This window comes from Lepidochelys kempii, chromosome 8, assembly GCF_965140285.1.
Source record: "Lepidochelys kempii isolate rLepKem1 chromosome 8, rLepKem1.hap1, whole genome shotgun sequence".
Taxonomy (NCBI): Eukaryota; Metazoa; Chordata; order Testudines; family Cheloniidae; genus Lepidochelys; species Lepidochelys kempii.
Window position 1 is genome coordinate 101,079,457 of NC_136387.1, and position 18,010 is coordinate 101,097,466.

General features: G+C 43.9%; 1 protein-coding gene across 2 annotated transcripts in view; it reads left to right on the top strand.

Annotated features, from left to right (window-relative positions):
* The window catches only part of TRABD2B (TraB domain containing 2B), a 412,663-nt gene that overhangs the window by 243,273 nt on the left and 151,380 nt on the right, over positions 1-18,010 (top strand). For both annotated transcript variants that reach the window (XR_012160561.1, XM_073358274.1), the window contains exon 4: positions 8,788-8,962. Coding sequence is in view for 1 of the 2 variants with exons in the window: in XM_073358274.1 (XP_073214375.1) it covers positions 8,788-8,962 (175 nt within the window). In the remaining variant the exon portion in view is untranslated. The remainder of the gene's footprint in view (positions 1-8,787; positions 8,963-18,010) is intronic.

The following is an 18,010-nucleotide window of genomic DNA, read 5'->3' on the forward strand; positions in this document are numbered from 1 at the left end:
AACCAGCTGTTCTCCCAGTTTGTAGCAGAGGGTGATATGAAAAATACCTTTGGAAAAAAGAATGAAATGTTTTAATACACCACACACACAAAAAATCCTGGCCACAGGTTCCTTGCTTTATTGCCACACTCTTTCCTTTGATCAGGATCCTCACTTGGGAGTCTTGGCAGCTCAGAGGCGATGGTTTTAGTGTCGGAATAGCAGAAACTTTTTGTCAAAGGAAACAAAAGGTTTAGAAGAAAAATAGAAAAACATGAACTTTTCCATATGTTTGCAGCTTGCGAGGGTTTGCCTCAAGAGTCCCAGCTTTGGGGGTTCTGAGGGGATATTAGTAAGCATTGGGGGTTACCCTCAAAACTGAAACCTAACCCTCTATTTGCATATGCTGGAGGCTTGTCATCCTTATTCAATTAATACACGAATCCCAGTAATCCAGCCCTAAGTATACACTGCATACTTGGGTGAAGCTTGCAGAAAGGGGCTACGCTCGTTGTTCTGACTGTGTTTTGTTAAGACTTCTTTAATCAAAACACTCATTCAGATAGGGAGGCCCGGCTGCATATTTTGGCATCGCTACCAAAAGGGGGCGGGGGCTGATCTTGATTTCTTTTTCCTTTAAGTGCTTGGAAAGTGACTATTTAACTGGTGTGGAAAAATAAATAGAAAACATACACGGAGGTCATGACTTCTCCGGGATTCATTGAAAGTCTTTTAACAGGGGTAAACATCTCCCCCCTCAAGGTGTTTATGAGATGGATGGCCAGTGTTTGCAGCCATTTTTCCCCCCCGTTGAGTTTAAATTCATGACAGTGGGGGAGAAGGAGGTTGGTTCCAGTGCCCAGTATGAGCAGAAATGGCATTAGACTTTCTGCAGTCCCTATAAGGTCACAACTCCAACACAGAACAAGCCAACTGCTCCACTCTGGGTACTTCTGCTGGGATGGAGAACCATTGATGTCTCTGGTGCTTGGTGGAGGGTGCTTGGGCTCTATCCATACAGGGCTCCTCCTAGGACCAGAGCCTGCTGGGGACGTGGGATCAGGCCAAGAACTGCCCTTCTTCTCCCTGGACCCACCGTCAGAGGGGCAAATTGGTCTGTGAGATCTGTCACATTCTGGTCCTGGAGAAGGAGCAATTGAGCCTTGAGTTCCCTCCCCAACTTTTGCTGCTATCAGCATTCTGAAATATATTAGAGATTTATACATCTAGATGTTTCAGTGCCACTAAGAGGCCAAATGAGATGAGAGAGGTCTGGGCTAGTGGCTGGCATACAGGCCTGGGAGTCACTCCTGAGCTCCGAGCCTCCCATGGACACAGATTACTGTAGTCCTAGGGTTCCTCTTTCCCCACAGCAGCTGCTGCTCCCTTCCTCTCTCATTCCTTTCCCCGCTTTCTCTTGTCTTTCTCTCTCCCTCCTTCCACCTCTGTATCCTCCCGCCCATAGGGTTCCTGGTGCTGCTGCTGAGCCCTGCAACACCAGGGTCATCGGGCAGGGCCTTCTCCTCCTCTTCCTCCTCCTCCTCCTCCCTTGTGTTTTTCCTGCTATTGCTGTCTCCAGGATAAAGGGACACAGACTTACTACGGCTGCCATCGGTCCCACTACCAGCCAGCTTGGCCTCTGGCTGCTTTTCCGCCGCAGGGGTGGGGGAAGATGAGCTGACTTTGCCGAAGAGGCAGAGAAGACTGAAAATATGCCTCTTGCTAGTGGAATTTCTTCCCCCAGCCCCATGAAAATGGATGTCGGCCTGCACCGCACAATGGATTTCAAGTTGCAGTGGGGGAGGTTTAGATTGGATATTGGGAAAAACTTTTTCACTAGGAGGGTGGGGAAACACTGGAATGCGTTACCTCAGGAGGTGGTAGAATCTCCTTCCTTAGAGGTTTTTAAGGTCAGGCTTGACAAAGCCCTGGCTGGGATGATTTAACTGGGAATTGGTCCTGCTTCGAGCAGGGGGTTGGACTAGATGACCTTCAGGGGTCCCTTCCAACCCTGATATTCTATGATTCTATGAAACACCTGGTCTCAGTAGCGGCACTGAGAGATGGGAGCTGCCCAAGGTCCCAGGAGCAGAACTAGGAACGGAACCCAGTCTGTATGACTCCCCCTGCTCTTCCCGACTGACTAGGCCATTTTGCAGTACTGCCGTGTCGCTTCCTGCCCTCGAAGGGCAGACTCTTACTGAGCTTCCGCAAAGGGCAGAATGGAAAAGCCATCGCGGGGCTGGAAACAGTGACTTAGTCAAAACTGTAATGCCGCTTCCCTCTGTGCTTCCTGGAGCGAGGCAAGGGGCCGCACGGCAGCTTGGCTGGGGAGTGGGTAGACACCCCAGGGTAGGTGTGCCAGGGAGAGATTGTACTGGTTTTATTGACACGTCTCCAGCTGAAAGTTGCAGCTTTCTGACTGAACGGAATGAAGGGTCTGCCCTCAGACATTGTTCTGTGCCGGGTGGGTGTGTGGGAATGAAAGCTGATTAGCAGAATCATAAATGTGTTGAGATTTCTGGTCAATGCAAGTACCGGGCTAGATGTATGTGTCATGTTAAGGCTCCTATAAACCTCTCTAGCAACCTGTATGTCAGAAGATCCCCCTGGTGGGATCAAGCTGCTCTACCTGTTCTGGCTATGCCCTCTTCCACATCCAGCATGTCCTGAATATGCCCTAGACACCTCACCCGCTGCTTCCTCAGGCCTTTCCCCAGTCCTACACAGCCTTGCACCTGCCTTACCCACTTACAGCTGTGCAAAGTGGGTGTGAAAAGCCACCTCCAATGGAAATAGATGCATAGGATGGTACCTAGTCCAGTATCTAAATGGTAGCCAGTACCAGATGCATGAGAGGTAAGAACCCTATGCCAGACAGATGTGGGATAATGTCCCCATCCTGCTTAAGGGAGAGCAGATTTTGCCCTGAATGAGATGAAGGGGTAACGGAGTTGATTTCTCTCACTTTGCATAGAAAATCCATTCACACCCCCATTAGGCTTCTGGTATTTTATTTTTCCTGTTAAAAGTCACTAATAAATGGTTTCAGAGTAACAGCCATGTTAGTCTGTATTCGCAAAAATAAAAGGAGTACTTGTGGCACCTTAGAGACTAACCAATTTATTTGAGCATGAGCTTTCGTGAGCTACAGCTCACTTCATCGGATGCATACTGTGGAAAATACAGAAGATGTTTTTATACACAAACCATGAAAAAATGGGTGTTTATCACTACAAAAGGTTTTCTCTCCCCCCACTCTACTCTCCTGCTGGTAATAGCTTATCTAAAGTGATCAATTACCAGCAGGAGAGTAGGGTGGGGGAGAGAAAACCTTTTGTAGTGATAAACACCCATTTTTTCATGGTTTGTGTGTATAAAAACATCTTCTGTATTTTCCACAATATGCATCCGATGAAGTGAGTTGTAGCTCACGAAAGCTCATGCTCAAATAAATTGGTTAGTCTCTAAGGTGCCACAAGTCCTCCTTTTCTTTTTACTAATAAATGGAGGATTTATTTGGCTGGTGGTAGGGTGTTAATCTGCATCAGTGCCCTGGGCAGCACACCACCGTGCGTAGCTCCTTTACGCTTTCCTTTTTCTCCATTTTGCATAATGACCCAGGAGTTGATCTGTTTGGAAGCTGCCAACTTTGGGCCATACCAAATTAATTAGCTGCCTCTTTTCTTGGCTATTGATGGCCCTTTCGGAAGGAAACTCATGGCTCCTGGAGCAGAAACGGTTGAGTCAGCAGCAGTCGTCATTTCAGCAACCACAATCCCATGTCGGCTTTATCCTTCTCTTGGCTACTCTTCGGCTCACAGTCCATTCTGCATGCGCTATTGGAATTCTTCACATTACAGGCTAAAGTAACCATAGATTGTTCGGCCAGATGTTAGAAATGTCCATAAATCAGAGGAGAACAGGTGTCTTCCAAGTCCAAGTAGTACATTTTGTAACACTGGAATAAAAATGCAATACCCCGTTGACCTTTGTTAGCAGTGGAGTCCCTTCTCTGTATAGGCCATGATAACCGTTACTTAAATGTCCGCCTCTTGCTGAAAAACACTGGTATAAATTGAGAGCAGCTCAGCTGGGCTCAATTTGAATCTTACATACTATGACAGGTTGGCAGCCTTTAGAACTCTCCTTAGGGTCTTTAGAATCCTGTTTGAGCAGCGTTGTCAATTCTTGTGATTTTAATCGAAAGCCTCAGTGTTTTGCTTAAGGCCCTGGATTTCAATATAGCAAGGTTCTAGCCTTATGGATGCAGAGAAAAACTAGAAAATGTGAAGTCTAAAGGCTCAAAACCTAGAAGGCCAATAAAAAGTGATGATCTTTAAAATAAATAAATAAAAATAAAAAACTCATGCTCTTTAAGCCAATCTATATGATTTTGGAGAGCTTGATCCATAATTTTTTATCTTGCTGGCTTGGCAATACTGCTTATGGACGCAGGGCTCCTCTGACATGTCCTGTTAATTGAGGAAAGATGATCCTGTGGTTTAGACTGTGGACTGGGAGTCAGGAGATCCATGATCTATTCCGTGTTCTGCCTCTGACTTTGGGCATGTCACCTAATCTCTCTCTCTGCCTCAGTTCTATGACTGGTTTCAGAGTAGCAGCCATGTTAGTCTATATCCGCAAAAAGAAAAGGAGTACTTGTGGCACCCTAGAGACTAACAAATTTATTTGATCATGAGCTTTCGTGAGCTACAGCTCACTTCATCGGACTGTAAAATGGGGATACCACATGAGTTCTCTGTTTCAATTGTGAAACGTTTGGGGCAGGTACTGTACCTTACTCTGTGTGTGCGTGCGTGGTGCCCAAACGGTAGGAATCAGGAGTTTGAACCCCACATACAGGTGAAGTGGAATTACTGCTGAGCCATAGTATAGGTGAATTCAGTTAGCTTTCAACCAAGAGATAAAGGGGGTTGGAGGAACCTTTCTGAGACAGAGAGAGGGAACTAAAGTCTGGGACAGATCTTCAGTGAAACCCTAAGGACTACCTGGCCTGGGGAAAATGCTTAGTCTGAGGTCTGTGTTTGACGGTTGTACCGATAATGCCCACCTCAGGAAAGGGAATGTATGGTCTCTACGGTGCATACATTGGCAGCAATGACACTTGCGTAGACACTGGGATGTCTTCAGTAGGGTTTCTCTGTTTTGACGTGGGGGTAACTGAGAAGAATTTTTCTGTCCCTGTCCCATTTTCATATCTGGGGCTCATCCTCTTGAGTCACAGATGGAATAAAGCTTGAAGGGCAATAACACTGACTCACTCTTCATCTTCACCCCACCAGTCTCACCCACAGATCAACCCAGGTCAGAGATATTCCTGCTTTAACATCTAACGGGAGCCTGCACTCTTTGCACTTGACTGATATACGGAGGCCCAATTCCCGTGAAAGCCTTTGGGCCAAAGTCATCTGTGAATTTAAAAAGGCCTGATTCTGATTTCATTCGTACTGCTGCAAGGCTACTGACCTGAATGGAGTTAGTCCACATAGAGTAAGTAGTCTGGGAAATAAAGCTATGCGTAGCTTGTCTCAGGAGTGAAAATTGCACCATGCTGGTGTTTGCTGGGCCTGATTCAAGAAATGCTCCATTGGGGTCAGTGGTGTTCTACAGGGGTAGATGGGATCAGGAGCAGTTATTTCTATTGCGGCAGGAAAAAGCAACTGGAGACTGTAAAAGGTCTATCAGTATAGGTTGGGCCTGCTTTATTTTATTCACCAATGAATTTAGCTTGAAGTGTCTGCACTTACACGTGTCTGAGGTAATTGTTTTCAGGCAGATTTGGTAAATCTCTGATTCTTTGCGTCAGTCCCCAAACTCCTCTGAGCATTAAAAAAAAATAAAAACAAAACACCCCTGTGGAAAAAATGTACTTTAGTGTTTATAACATCTCCGTTCCATCAGGGCACGAGCTAGGCCATTGTTTCTCTCTGTGTTTTGCTTCCCGTTAACGATACTGCAGGACGTTGTGCTAAGGTAACATATTTTCTCTCTCTCCGTAGACAGAGCTGATTGCACAGTACAACTGTGGAGACCAAGCTGGCATGATTTGCTAAGCTGTGGCATTCTGAAGCTTTACACGAAGGCTTTTATGCTGACCGCTGTGGTAGAACCCAGCACCATTTCCAGATAATATTTATTGTCGCTCGGGCCTGTAACCTGGGCATCTTCTTTGACTCTGACCTCTCTCTAGTTCCTCACATCCAGGCTCTGGCTAAATCTTGCTGCATAACATTTATTCTCACAACACCTCTGGGAGGCAGGCCAGCTCTGTTGTTCCCATTATACAGATGGGTAACTGAGGCACAGAGAGACCAAGTGACTTGTCCAAAATCACACAGGAAGTCTGTGGTGGAGCAGGAACTTGAGCGCAGGTCGTCTAAGGGGGAGGGGGGGAAATACACACCCCCCCCCCAGAGTGACACAAATTCTGCTGGCATAATCGCTCATGTGCATAGTGCTACGCTGGTGAGAGACGCTCTCCCATCAGCATAACGCTGCTACATGAGCTCTCATACAGCAGCCCAGCCATAATGCCTCTGTAAGCTTGTGCGTGGAGACTGCCAGGAGGCTGAATGCTTTTCAAAGACTTCACACTCAGTTCCCACCTGTCTCCTGCAAGGAGCGCTCTCTCCACATATTGCTTGGCAATGGGTTTCCTGAATATCTAAATTCTGCTTGTGTAGATCAACAGCAGGATTCGAACCCAGGACTCTCAACAGCAGTCACTACTGTTTAAAGCTACAGAAGCAACTTGCTCAGCTAGTAGCATTAGTAGGCTGTTCCCTTTTAGCAGCTCAGCCAGTTGAGGGGTTAGCAGCATAGTACACATGTATGCACCACTAGGGGGAGCTATATATACTTTATCTTGAATCCAAACAAAAAGTCTCCATGGGGTGGGGAGAGAGAATAAAAACATGGGGCCTTCCAGGGAACACTTAACAGGGGGGCATCCAATTCCCTTGCTGAATTCTTGAGGTTGAGCTTTTACAATAACAATTTGAAAAAAAATTAACTCCCGACAACGGTTAACAGCTTGCTAATTGCATGCAACTGTTTCTTGAGTTGCTGATCCCTGTCTGGTGGTTAAGGAGGCAAAAGGCTCCATAAATCAGCAGGAGCAGCTGCCTCCTTCGAGCCAGGCATGGCGTATGTCACAAACTGTAGAAAGGCCCTGAGATATTGGAAGAAGTGGAGATGATTAATGGAGCAGACGTTGAGGCTCGGCGAGTGCTTGCACTACTGTGTATAGCTATGCGTACTTCAATCATTTATCTTCTCTCCTCGCCCTCCCCCTTCTCTTTCCCAAGCGAGGGGGCAGTCATGTTAAGTGTGGTGGCCATTAAAAATAGAATAATTTACAATGTGTTTACAGAGCTGGCATGGTGTTGCCAGTGATGAGGCTTAAATATGTCCCTTCCTCTTGTTCTTTGGGAGGAGAATGGAAAAGGAATAGGAAACCCAATGCCTGATTTTAAAGGACTGCTCTGGCTTCCAGTGTAGGAGGAGAAAATCTGGGTCCTTTTGGAATACGCTGTTTGATCTGTTCATTGTTATGCCGAGTGGGCATCTTGGGTGAGATGAGCAAAGGATAGTTTAATGACAAGCCAAGAGCAAAAAATTAAATACAATTAACAAGGCAATGTGTATCTTGATTATACTTTGCTGGATTATAGCTCAGTCTATGCAGGTGGGGTGGGAATATGATGCACCTAACTTTCTGCTTGGGCCAGAGCTTCATATAATCACGTATAACCCTAACCCTAAGTCCTTGTATTTCCTGGACAGGTGGGGAAGGTTAGCTTCAGCATCAATGCTAGGCTTGCTAATGGGGTGGAGTGAGGCAGGTCCACCATCCGACATAGCCAATCTCGCATCGGTATTTTGCATATGGCACTGATGGTCCTGCTCTGGAGGCATTTTAGCTAATTCCAGATCAGGATCTGTATGCTTATATATGGCCTTCATTTCCTTTGGGCAATGGGTGGAGAAGAGAGATTTTTCCACTTCTAGGTACTGTGCCTTTAGACAGTCTTAGAATTGCTGAGTTATAATTTCATCGTCCAATTCAACTTCTAAAAGCTCCCGCACCGCTGGCTAAGATCCATTGTTCTGATACCCATTAAATATGGAATCTTGGTATACAAGGAAATAGAAAGGCTTGTAGTATTTATGTAGAACCAATTGATTTATGGCTTTTCTTTACAGCGGATATTGCACAAAGAGCCAAGTGTGGAATGGCCATTATTTACTCAAACCCAGTCCAGGGGATAGGAAACTTTGACTGCCTTGCCCCTTCCTTGAGATCTGAAGCTGCTGTGCCTTTCGCTCTTGTAGCCAGTAACTTTTTTTTTTGCCTCTCCAACATCCTCAGATAGTTACTCAAAACAAACACAACATGAAACACAACATGGTTTTGAAATCCAGTGGACTTCTGTTCATTTTTCTTGTCCTTCTCGTTATTTTCCGGTTTCATGTTCTCCTTGGCACTTCCCGGTTCAGTCCCAGACAAGTAAAAATGCCAATATTAAAAAAAAATAAAATCATGCTCTTGTGGAATTTCCTGCAATTTGACATGATTTGCACACCTTGTTTACAGTGCCAGGAAGTTTGGGTGTCTTAGATAAACTTGGGTTAATGTTAATTCCAGTTAATCTCGAATAACGTAGGGTGTTGGATGCTTGGCTGAATGAACCCAACCTTTATTTCATGTTCTCCTTCCCCAAGCCCACTGGTTTCTCTCTGTCTGCCTTTGTATCTGAACTGCAGAATTTCTTTCCATTGCAGCTCCCTAACTTCATCAACACAACGCTCCCTCCACATGAGCAAGTGACGGCTCAGGAGATAGACAGCTACTTCCGACAGGAGCTCATTTACAAGAGGAATGAGAGGATGGGGAAAAGAGTGATGGCCCTTTTAAAGCAGAACACAGACAAGAGCTTCTTCTTTGCCTTTGGAGCAGGTATGGAACAAAATACCCTTGTTTGTTTACTTATGTGGACAATGTAATTGAAATCAATGGGGTGTGGGTGCAGTTCGTCACTGTAAAACTTGGCCTTCAGTATGGAAATCTTCCTCTTGGGAATCTCCTTTGAGGCAGAAGGTCCTTGCTCCCTGACCTATTTCAGGACCTGGCAGTGATGTGGATTGAAACATAAACTCTTTGCACTTACACAATTTATTTTAAATGCCAACATATGTTCACTTATTTTTCCCCCCTTATTGTAAATCTGCTCATTTCTTAGAGACTAAGTCAGGACATTCCTGGACTTTACTAGTAGATTTGATACATGCCAGGCTACTTAGCAGCCTTTCATATCATCACAGAATATCTTCAGTGTTCCTTAGAGTGCTCCGGTTTGCTCCCGAAAGGGACTCTATGCAGTAAAGATGCCTCCAATAGATCAATACAATATACACCACTGCCCCCTTTCTTTTCTGAACATAATAGAAAATTTTCTAAGGTGAAGGCATTTATCTTTCTAGCTTCTGAGGCCCCAAATAAGCATGTATTTAAAGTTAAGCCAGTGCTTAAATCCATTGATTTCAAGGCAGTTAGCAATTGCCATATTGAAAACCAATAATTGATTCCTACTCTTTGTTTTCTTACCCTTAGTCAATTTGTAATCCATGACAGAACTTGGCCTTCCACCCCATGACTCTTGCAAAGGATGCTGGCAAAGGCCACTCTTGCAATCCTTCCTCAGGCAAAGCTTCCATTAACATCAATGGAAATTTTGCTTGAGAAAGGCATCAAGATTTGGTCCAGACCTTCCATTATATCTTGTTAACGCATGGACACGTTTTGATTTCTTTTCTCAGTGCATCTAGAGCAGTGGTTCTCAAAGCCGGTCCGCTGCTTGTTCAGCGAAAGCCCCTGGCGGGCTGGGCTGGTTTGTTTACCTGCCGCGTCCACAGGTTCAGCTGGTTGTGGCTCCCACTGGCTGTGGTTCGCTGCTCCAGGCCAATGGGGGCTGTGGGAAGGGAGGCCAGCACATCCCTCGGCCTCCGCTGCTTCCCTCAGCCCTCACTGGCCTGCAGTGGCGAACCGCGGCCAGTGGGAGCCGCGACCAGCCGAACCTGCGGATGCGGCAGGTAAACAAACTGGCCTGGCCCGCCAGAGGCTTTCCCTGAACAAGCAGCAGACCGGCTTTGAGAACCACTGCTCTAGACTGGATTTTCTCTGGCATTTTTACTCTCTCATTCCTTGATATTTCCATGTCTTTAGAAATCAGGAGTTTTGCCTAGCTCTTCTTGCAGAAGGAAAATGCATTTTTTAGGGAGAGAGCGAGAGAAAAAAAAGGGATGTGTTAGATGTTTAACAGAGCGAAAGTGGAAGAAGTAAAACTACACAAACAGGTACTTGCCACACATCTCTTCCTAACAGTCATGGCTGAACTGTGGAAGTTCAGGGCTTTTGTTTAACATCCAAAATTGACAAAATGTTTCTTGAACAGCATCTTTTCAATAGTGTGACCAATGAACTGGCCTCCAAGGAGTTTGTTGTAGATAATCTAAGATATGGCAAAGAGAAGATAAAAGACATTACTATTGTCTCTTGTTACAAAGATGTTGCAGGCCTGGCAGCGAAGACGACTCAAATATGGTAGAAGTGGTATGGAGGCATTCAGTGGTTAATGGCAAAGAGATGTCACTTCCTGCTCATCATCATTAGGCCAATAATACATGGAAATGCCACCATCCTACTTGTGAGATTGCTAAAGTTTAATTATCCTGTAAAGACGAAATGAGCAGTTGTGAGGACAAACATTTTAAATAGAGACAGCCCTTGGGGTGGGTCTTAGATTGGAATCTGGAACCAGATTAAGTGAATTAGATTATTCATTATTCATTATGTTATGCAATTAGATTATATTAATTAGATATGATCATATCAGACATGGGGTAGAACACAGACAAGAGTCCGTAACTGAGATTCAGATTCAGTGGTAGTGACATCTTGAGAACTGTTCTCTTGAGCTTTTGGCCCCAAATGATGGAAAACTCATGAGATCAGATCTTCTCAGGAGACTTCCACCAAATTATTCTAGAATTCTTCTCGTGAGATTTCATCCATTTCTGCACCCAAATGGGTAAGCAGTCCCCTTTCAGTTTTGGATACCATCTGGAAATAAAACACTACAGGTGAGTTCAGATCCATGAGTTGGGTCTAAATCATCACGCGTCCTTCCTGAAATTCCTGGAGGGCTGTATTTAAGGTTCTGTTTTTGGCTGATCTTGAGTTTTTAAAATGAAACAAACACTGACCATATCCTGCACACATTGGGCAACATTGTGGTGCCCAGCCTACGTGTCTTTCTGAATTTCTTGCCCATGAAATGAATTTACTTTCTTCATGTCTAGTTGAAGGTAGGCATGGAGGGAATCTGAATGGATTATCAGGACACTCAAACTTTTCTGGCACCAGATTATTTCCCAACCACTATTTACCTGCCCGAAAAATGCATAGTCAGCTCTTACTTTTGTGGCGGAGTGGTGATGCCATGTGGCCAGTTCAAAAGTCTGATAATCTCAGAATGGGTTCCCAGGTGGCTATGGTGCACCCCATCCCAGCTTCTACTCGTATACCATTGAATTGTAGAAAACAAAATTGTAAGAGACCTACTTTATTCAGCTGTTTTGTCCTTCCGTCCTTGGTAAGCCACTGCAGCTTGTCATCCCTTCATCTTCTGTCCAGTCTAGTTTTCAGTGATTCAAGCTTCTGCTGTTTCCCTCAGAGAGACTATTTTGCAATCCAGTAGGCATCACTGTGAACGTTTTTTCTCTTATATTCAGCCTGCATTTTTCTTTTGATCATTTTCACCCTCTTGCACTTAAAAATTTCAGTGCCAAACTGAATATTAAATATTCTCTGATGTTCCTGAGATCTCTGTTTTTAAAGATAGCCCAGAGTCTTCCACTATTGCCGGGTCTATTCCATCTTTATGCTGTAAGTGGTCAGGAGATGATTGATTCTTCCATGTCAGAATATTGCTGTGGTTTTGACACGTGTATGTTCATTTTCCTTTATGATTCAAGTACAGTTGTGTTTGCAATATTGCCAACTCCCCAGAAATCATGAGCTTGGCTTAAAAATCATGGTTTGTTTTCCTAAATACATCTTGAGTTCTTTTTATTTGCCTTCTGATTCCTGAGCTTTAGGGTGCATACAGGTCATGTTTTCAATCTTTTCTCTCCAACCATGAAAGCTAGAAATGTATCTTTTAAAAAAAAAGAGAGTTGAATTTCTCACATTTTCCCATGACTCCAGGAGCTCAGGCTTAAAGAAACATGCCGTATAACTTGAGAAGCATGATAAAATTGTGAGGACTGCATTTGGTTTGTTTTAGCAATGTTGCACAAAGTTAACTGATGCCTTTTTGCTTAGGGACCCAGTGAGTTTTGCTAAATGTAGTTACTGAAGTTCCAGCAGCCTGTCAGTTGCATGCCCATTCCTGAGCCTAATTTAGGGTCTTGATTGAGTGGAAGGATAGTTTCTCTTGCAGAGCAGTAGATTTGCATAATGTGCATGACTATACCAGCATAGTATGCAAATGTCCTCATAAACTACAATCTGGTTGAGTTCTATGTACCCCTTTCTGTGATTATGGCAGCAGGATTTTTGTAGACCCCTGTAAGCAAAGATATCCTTGTTTAGAAAAAAATATGATGGGGGAAGGGTCATGGTGACCATAAATGTGGAGTTGACAGGCTGAGGGCCATGTTGACTGTAGCTATCACACTAGGAGACATTATGCTGGCTAACCACTAATGCAGAATCCCAGCATGACTGAGCTAGCGGTTAGTGCTGGAAAATCCCAACTGCTGGCAGCAAAGGGTTTGATTAGTGAATGTTGTGGGTTTGAACTGGCTGAAATTCCTACTGGGATAAAACCTCATGGCAGTGTAGGGCCCAATCTTCTTAATATGGAATTTCCCTGATCACTAAAAAAACATAGTCCACAAACTGTGGCATAAAGTTACTATCGGCCAGATTGTGACTAGTACTTGCTTGGGTGTGCAGGTGCGGGAAGGCACAAAGAAGCCTTTCTCTCCATCAACCTTTCATCCCTTGTGCACGGGCTCAGCCCCGTTTCATTCCCTACTCCCTCCTTCGTGCAGGGGTTGCTGACTACTATTGGGTTGTGTCTACATTGGAGCTGGAAGGTGTAATTACCAGTGTTAACAATAGCGGTATAGCCCCAGAGGTGCGGGTGGGGGCACGAGTTAACCATCCCAAGTACATACCGAGGGTTTCAGGTGGGACTGAACTCTGGGCAGTTAGCCCATCTGGCTCGTCCATGCAATTCTTCCTATGCTGCTATTTTTAGCACTCTGGTTCAATCCAAGCTAGCGCTGGGCTGTCTATCAGAGCTGGAAATTACACCCCAGCTCCAGAGTACACTTAGCACTGCTTGAGGTGCAAACCATCCCACATGAGGTTGAGACGGCCACTGTCCTCATTAGCCCATGAAATGGCAGGTACAGCTGGCCAGCCATAGTGAGATGTGTACACTACCCCTTCCTAAAGGGTGGTGTAGCACCCCTACAACTTGGTTAGCTCATGTGAGAGGAATTGTAGCTGTGTGTTACTGTCAATACAGAACAGTAATTAACTACTTCGACCTGGCCCTACATGCATATGTCAACCACTCTTTGTGGGGAGGGTAGCTCAGTGGTTTGAGCATTGGCCCGCTAAACCCAAGGTTGTGAGTTCAATCCTTGAGGGGGCCGTTTAGGGATCTGGGGCAAAAATTGGGGATTTGTCCTGTTTTGAGCAGGGGGTTAGACTAGATTGACCTCCTGAGGTCCCTTCCAACCCTGGTATTCTATGATTATGGAGTTGCACTGTTACAACCTCCTTTTAGCCTTTATATGATTTCATTCATTCTCAACCCATCCGCCGGCTGATAACCTTCCCCACAATAGAATGCACTGCATTTTCCCATGATGCTCCACAGCCTAAAAGTAAAATTCTGTTGAGGGCAGCTCGAACAAAAATCCATTGGGGGAAAATGTTCTAAATTCAGACTCCCTGATAAAGACTCAGGTTGGGGTGATGAAAGTGCCCAGACACACAGTGGTGAAAGCAGGAAAATCTCTGGTGAATAGAACTTGACAAGCACGGATGACTGAGAATTAGGAATCCTGCTGGGGTTTCTTCCCAACTTTGCCACTGACTTGAGGCATGACCTTGAGTTTGCAGAAGCGGTCTCAATTTGTCCGACAATGCTGTGCAAACATTGTGTGTCGATAAGAAATGTTGAAATGACATGTTTTGGCTTGTCTGAATTGACATTTTCGGTAAGTTGCCAACGTATTTGGGGGGTGGAGTGGGAATTGACTATTTTCCCTGGAAAAAATAAAATTTCCAACCTACTCTGTATGCAGTTCTCACGTTTGCAATACCCTGGAACAGGTCAGGAGTTTCATTCTCCATCTTTATAAAACACACCTGCTGCAACTGAACATTTATGCAACCCTCCCCTTCTTATTTCTATTCCTTGCCCTCCCCAAGAGAAAGATAGTCCTATGGATTTGGAGAAAATGGGACCCGGTTTTGAAATAGGCTAAATTCTGCAAAATCGAAACCCGTCCTTCCAGGGCTTAATCTCCCCAATGAGTCTTGCTGTATCTACGTTCATTGTAAGTGTGCTCCAGCATATGATACAGTATTCATTGTTCCAGGTCACAGCTTTAATCACTTGCTTTTGTGGTGAAATCAATGGGATTAAAGGAAGAACGCTGAAGCCAAGCTGGTCATTGCTTGAAAGGCCCATCCTCAGGAGCCCGAGATGACTGATGTAGTGCAACGCAAAGCACCTAAGAGCTAAAATACATAGGGAATTTTTGAAGGGCCTTTTACAGCCAAGAAACAGAGAAGCAGCCAAGAGCACATGGGCTGTTAAAAAGAGTTAATATTTTGGCAACTAGAAATATACACATAAAATCAATGTTTAAGAAAAAATCACTTCTGGTTTATTTCATTTTTATGGACAAGTAATTTTCAAGTAACACTTATGATAACACATGGATAAATTTATGTCTGCAGTTAACTTGAATGATATTTTCCTTAGGATGTTTTACTTTCTCATGTTCATTTCTGTCTCTCTTTATTTAAATGGAGCTGTGTCGGTTTTGGGGGGTTGAGAGCTGTATTTATCACCTCTGACGTTCCGATGCAGTTCCAGTTCACAGTGTTTAATAACAGCCGTATCCTCAGAGTACAAGACAGGATTTTGCTGCCTACAAGAAGGATGTTCTGCTGAAGCCAGTGGCTGACCTCAAGTCAGAGGGAAGCATCCACAACTAGGCAGCTATGTAAGTGGCTTGTTTTTCAGACTGAGCAACCACAACTCCTCCTGAAGTATGTGGATGGTGCAAGTGCCGAAAATCAGGCCACTTTGAATTAGCTGCTTCACTATAGGTTTAGGTGGCTAACCATAGGCACCTGAGTTTGAGACTTTGGCCTGCATGTCTGTTAAATAAGACAAAAGAGCCCAGCTTTACTCTAGATATGTGTGCCCAAATGATTGCAGGGAGTTTCAGCACATGGTAAGGGTATTGTTAATATATTTTGTACTTTCTATAGGTCCACAAAATTGAAATCCTACTATCATCATCCACCCACTCTACTGAAATTGTTCCAGCATGAATTTCGTCATTAATAACAATGGTCATCATAACTTTTACAATCGCTTTAATAAAATTTATCGGTTGTCATTTTCAAAGTCATTTGCAAACAGTAGCTGATTCATCCTTACGGCAGCCGTAAAAGGTAGATAAATATGATCGTCTCTGTTTTACTGATGGGGAGAGTGAGACCTAGATTTTAAAAGCTTGTCTAGGAGGAGAAATCAATATCAGAGTTGGGATTAGAATGTGGAACATTCTTATTCCTCGTCCTATACTCATCCTGCACATCTCTGACATACCCTTTCATCATAATGATAGCACCTGGCACTTCGGTGCTTTTCATAAGTAGATCTCTAATTACTTTACAAGGAGGTCAATATCATTAACCCCATTGTACAGAGTGGAGAAGTGATTTACTTAAATTCAGCTAGCCATCCAGAGACAGAGCAAGGAATAGAATCCAGTCCCCTGAGTCCGAGTCCAGTGCTCTACCCACTAGTTCACCCTGCCTCCTTCAGTTCACAGGATCTCAGAGTGCCTTACAAACCTCATATAGAAAGCATTTCCCCCACTGCTAAAGAAACAGTCATCTCTGAGGTCAAACATGGCAGCTATTTTTCAGCAAACGGTGGCAATAGTCAATAGTTTGGGAAAGAAATGAAGGATGATGTACCCAACTGAAAAAAAAACAAAAAAAGGGAGAATTTTAGGAAGTTATTAGCACCTGGCACCCATATGGAATCTGGCAATGGAGTTAAAAATAGGTTTATTTTGGGACTGATTTTGCAAAAGGGGCACATCCAAATATACATGCAATATTGTGGGTTTACAACCATTGTACATGCAAATAACCAGACGGGTGATTGGCAGTCACAACTGATGTAAGTGTGTATGCAAATTAGGAATAACATTGCATTCACATTTGTGTGCAGGAGGAATCAGACTTGCTGGAAATCTAGGCCTTTTCCTCTAGAGCTCCACGCTTCTTTCCAGTTTTCATTATCCTGTTTTTATCCACTGCAGAATATTTAAAAAAAAAAATGAAGAAGAAGAAGAAGTAGTAAGAAAAATATATAGAGAAAACCACCAAATACCAGGAAATAAAGAGACTCTATCCCTGGAGTACAGCTTCCTGCTCCAATGCTGATTAGTGGTACTACTGACATCACCAAGTCAGCTCATTGCAGAGTTGTCTCTACAGAGCAAGAAATTGGCGACCATGGGTCTGAGCTTGGCAAACCTACAAAAGAGAAGAAAAGGGTGAATTAACGGTTTGCAGATGCTGGAATCCCCTGTGTGTGTGTTTATTTGGGCATGCAGATGCTTGTAGTAAAGTTGAGCTGTTGTTTTTTTAAAGGCAAAATGTCATTTACCTTTAAAAAAACAAATGCTAATTTTGACTGAAATCTTGTAAGTTACATTTAAAGGTCTTCATTAAAAATGCAGGGTCTGATTCGTGTCTCAGATATTCTGCTGCAAATCAGATATAACTCATCTTATGTGTAAATCCAGCCTTTTAAAAATACAAGGAACTTTTATTATACATTGATCTTATATCATAGGGACATTTGGAAGCCTCTGAAAAAATATATATATTCCCCTGAAGCTGCATCTGCACAAAGAGCAAGCCTGAGCCAGAGAGGCTAAATAGTAGAAGAAACCCAGCTACAGTACCTCATTTGTTAAAGGAAAACTGAAATGATTAATTACATCTAGGATGTTTCCTGCAGTGCTCCTTCCCTACAACGTGCCACTTACACCGGGATTGGTTGGGAAAAAACTGGCACAAGAATTGGGTTTGCCGGTTTTATGCCAGTTGAGAATTTCTGTCCATCCAGAGAATTCTTTGCTGGCCAACTATGGCCAGATGCTGGCTCCTTTGTGCTACCTAAGCAGCCTTGTTAGTCACATTCCTAGATTCCTTGGAATTAGAAGTATTGACCTGAATAACTTCTACGTTGCATTGCAGTTTTGCTTTAAGAAATCCCTTACAAACCACACCGCACATACTTTGCACGACACAGTTTAATGTTCTGCATGATGAATGAGAGAGTCTGTCTGTTTTCAAGAGAATCTTTGGTTTTAAAAACTCATATGTTAATGTCAGCTCCTTGAGATCCCTGACAAAATCATCTTGCATCAAATTTATTATTACATCTGTGCTGAGTTCTATTGCACGACCCTAATTCTGACTACTACCTGTTCTGAAGGAAGCAAAATCTACATTATCCGGCCCTGTCGTACAATATACAGACTTTGGCTGTAGGGATCTCAAAGCACTTTACGAGTGTTAAATGAAGAGTCTCACAGACCTGTAAAATAGGTAATACTATTAGACCCATTGACTCACAGACGGGAAAATTGTGGCACAGAG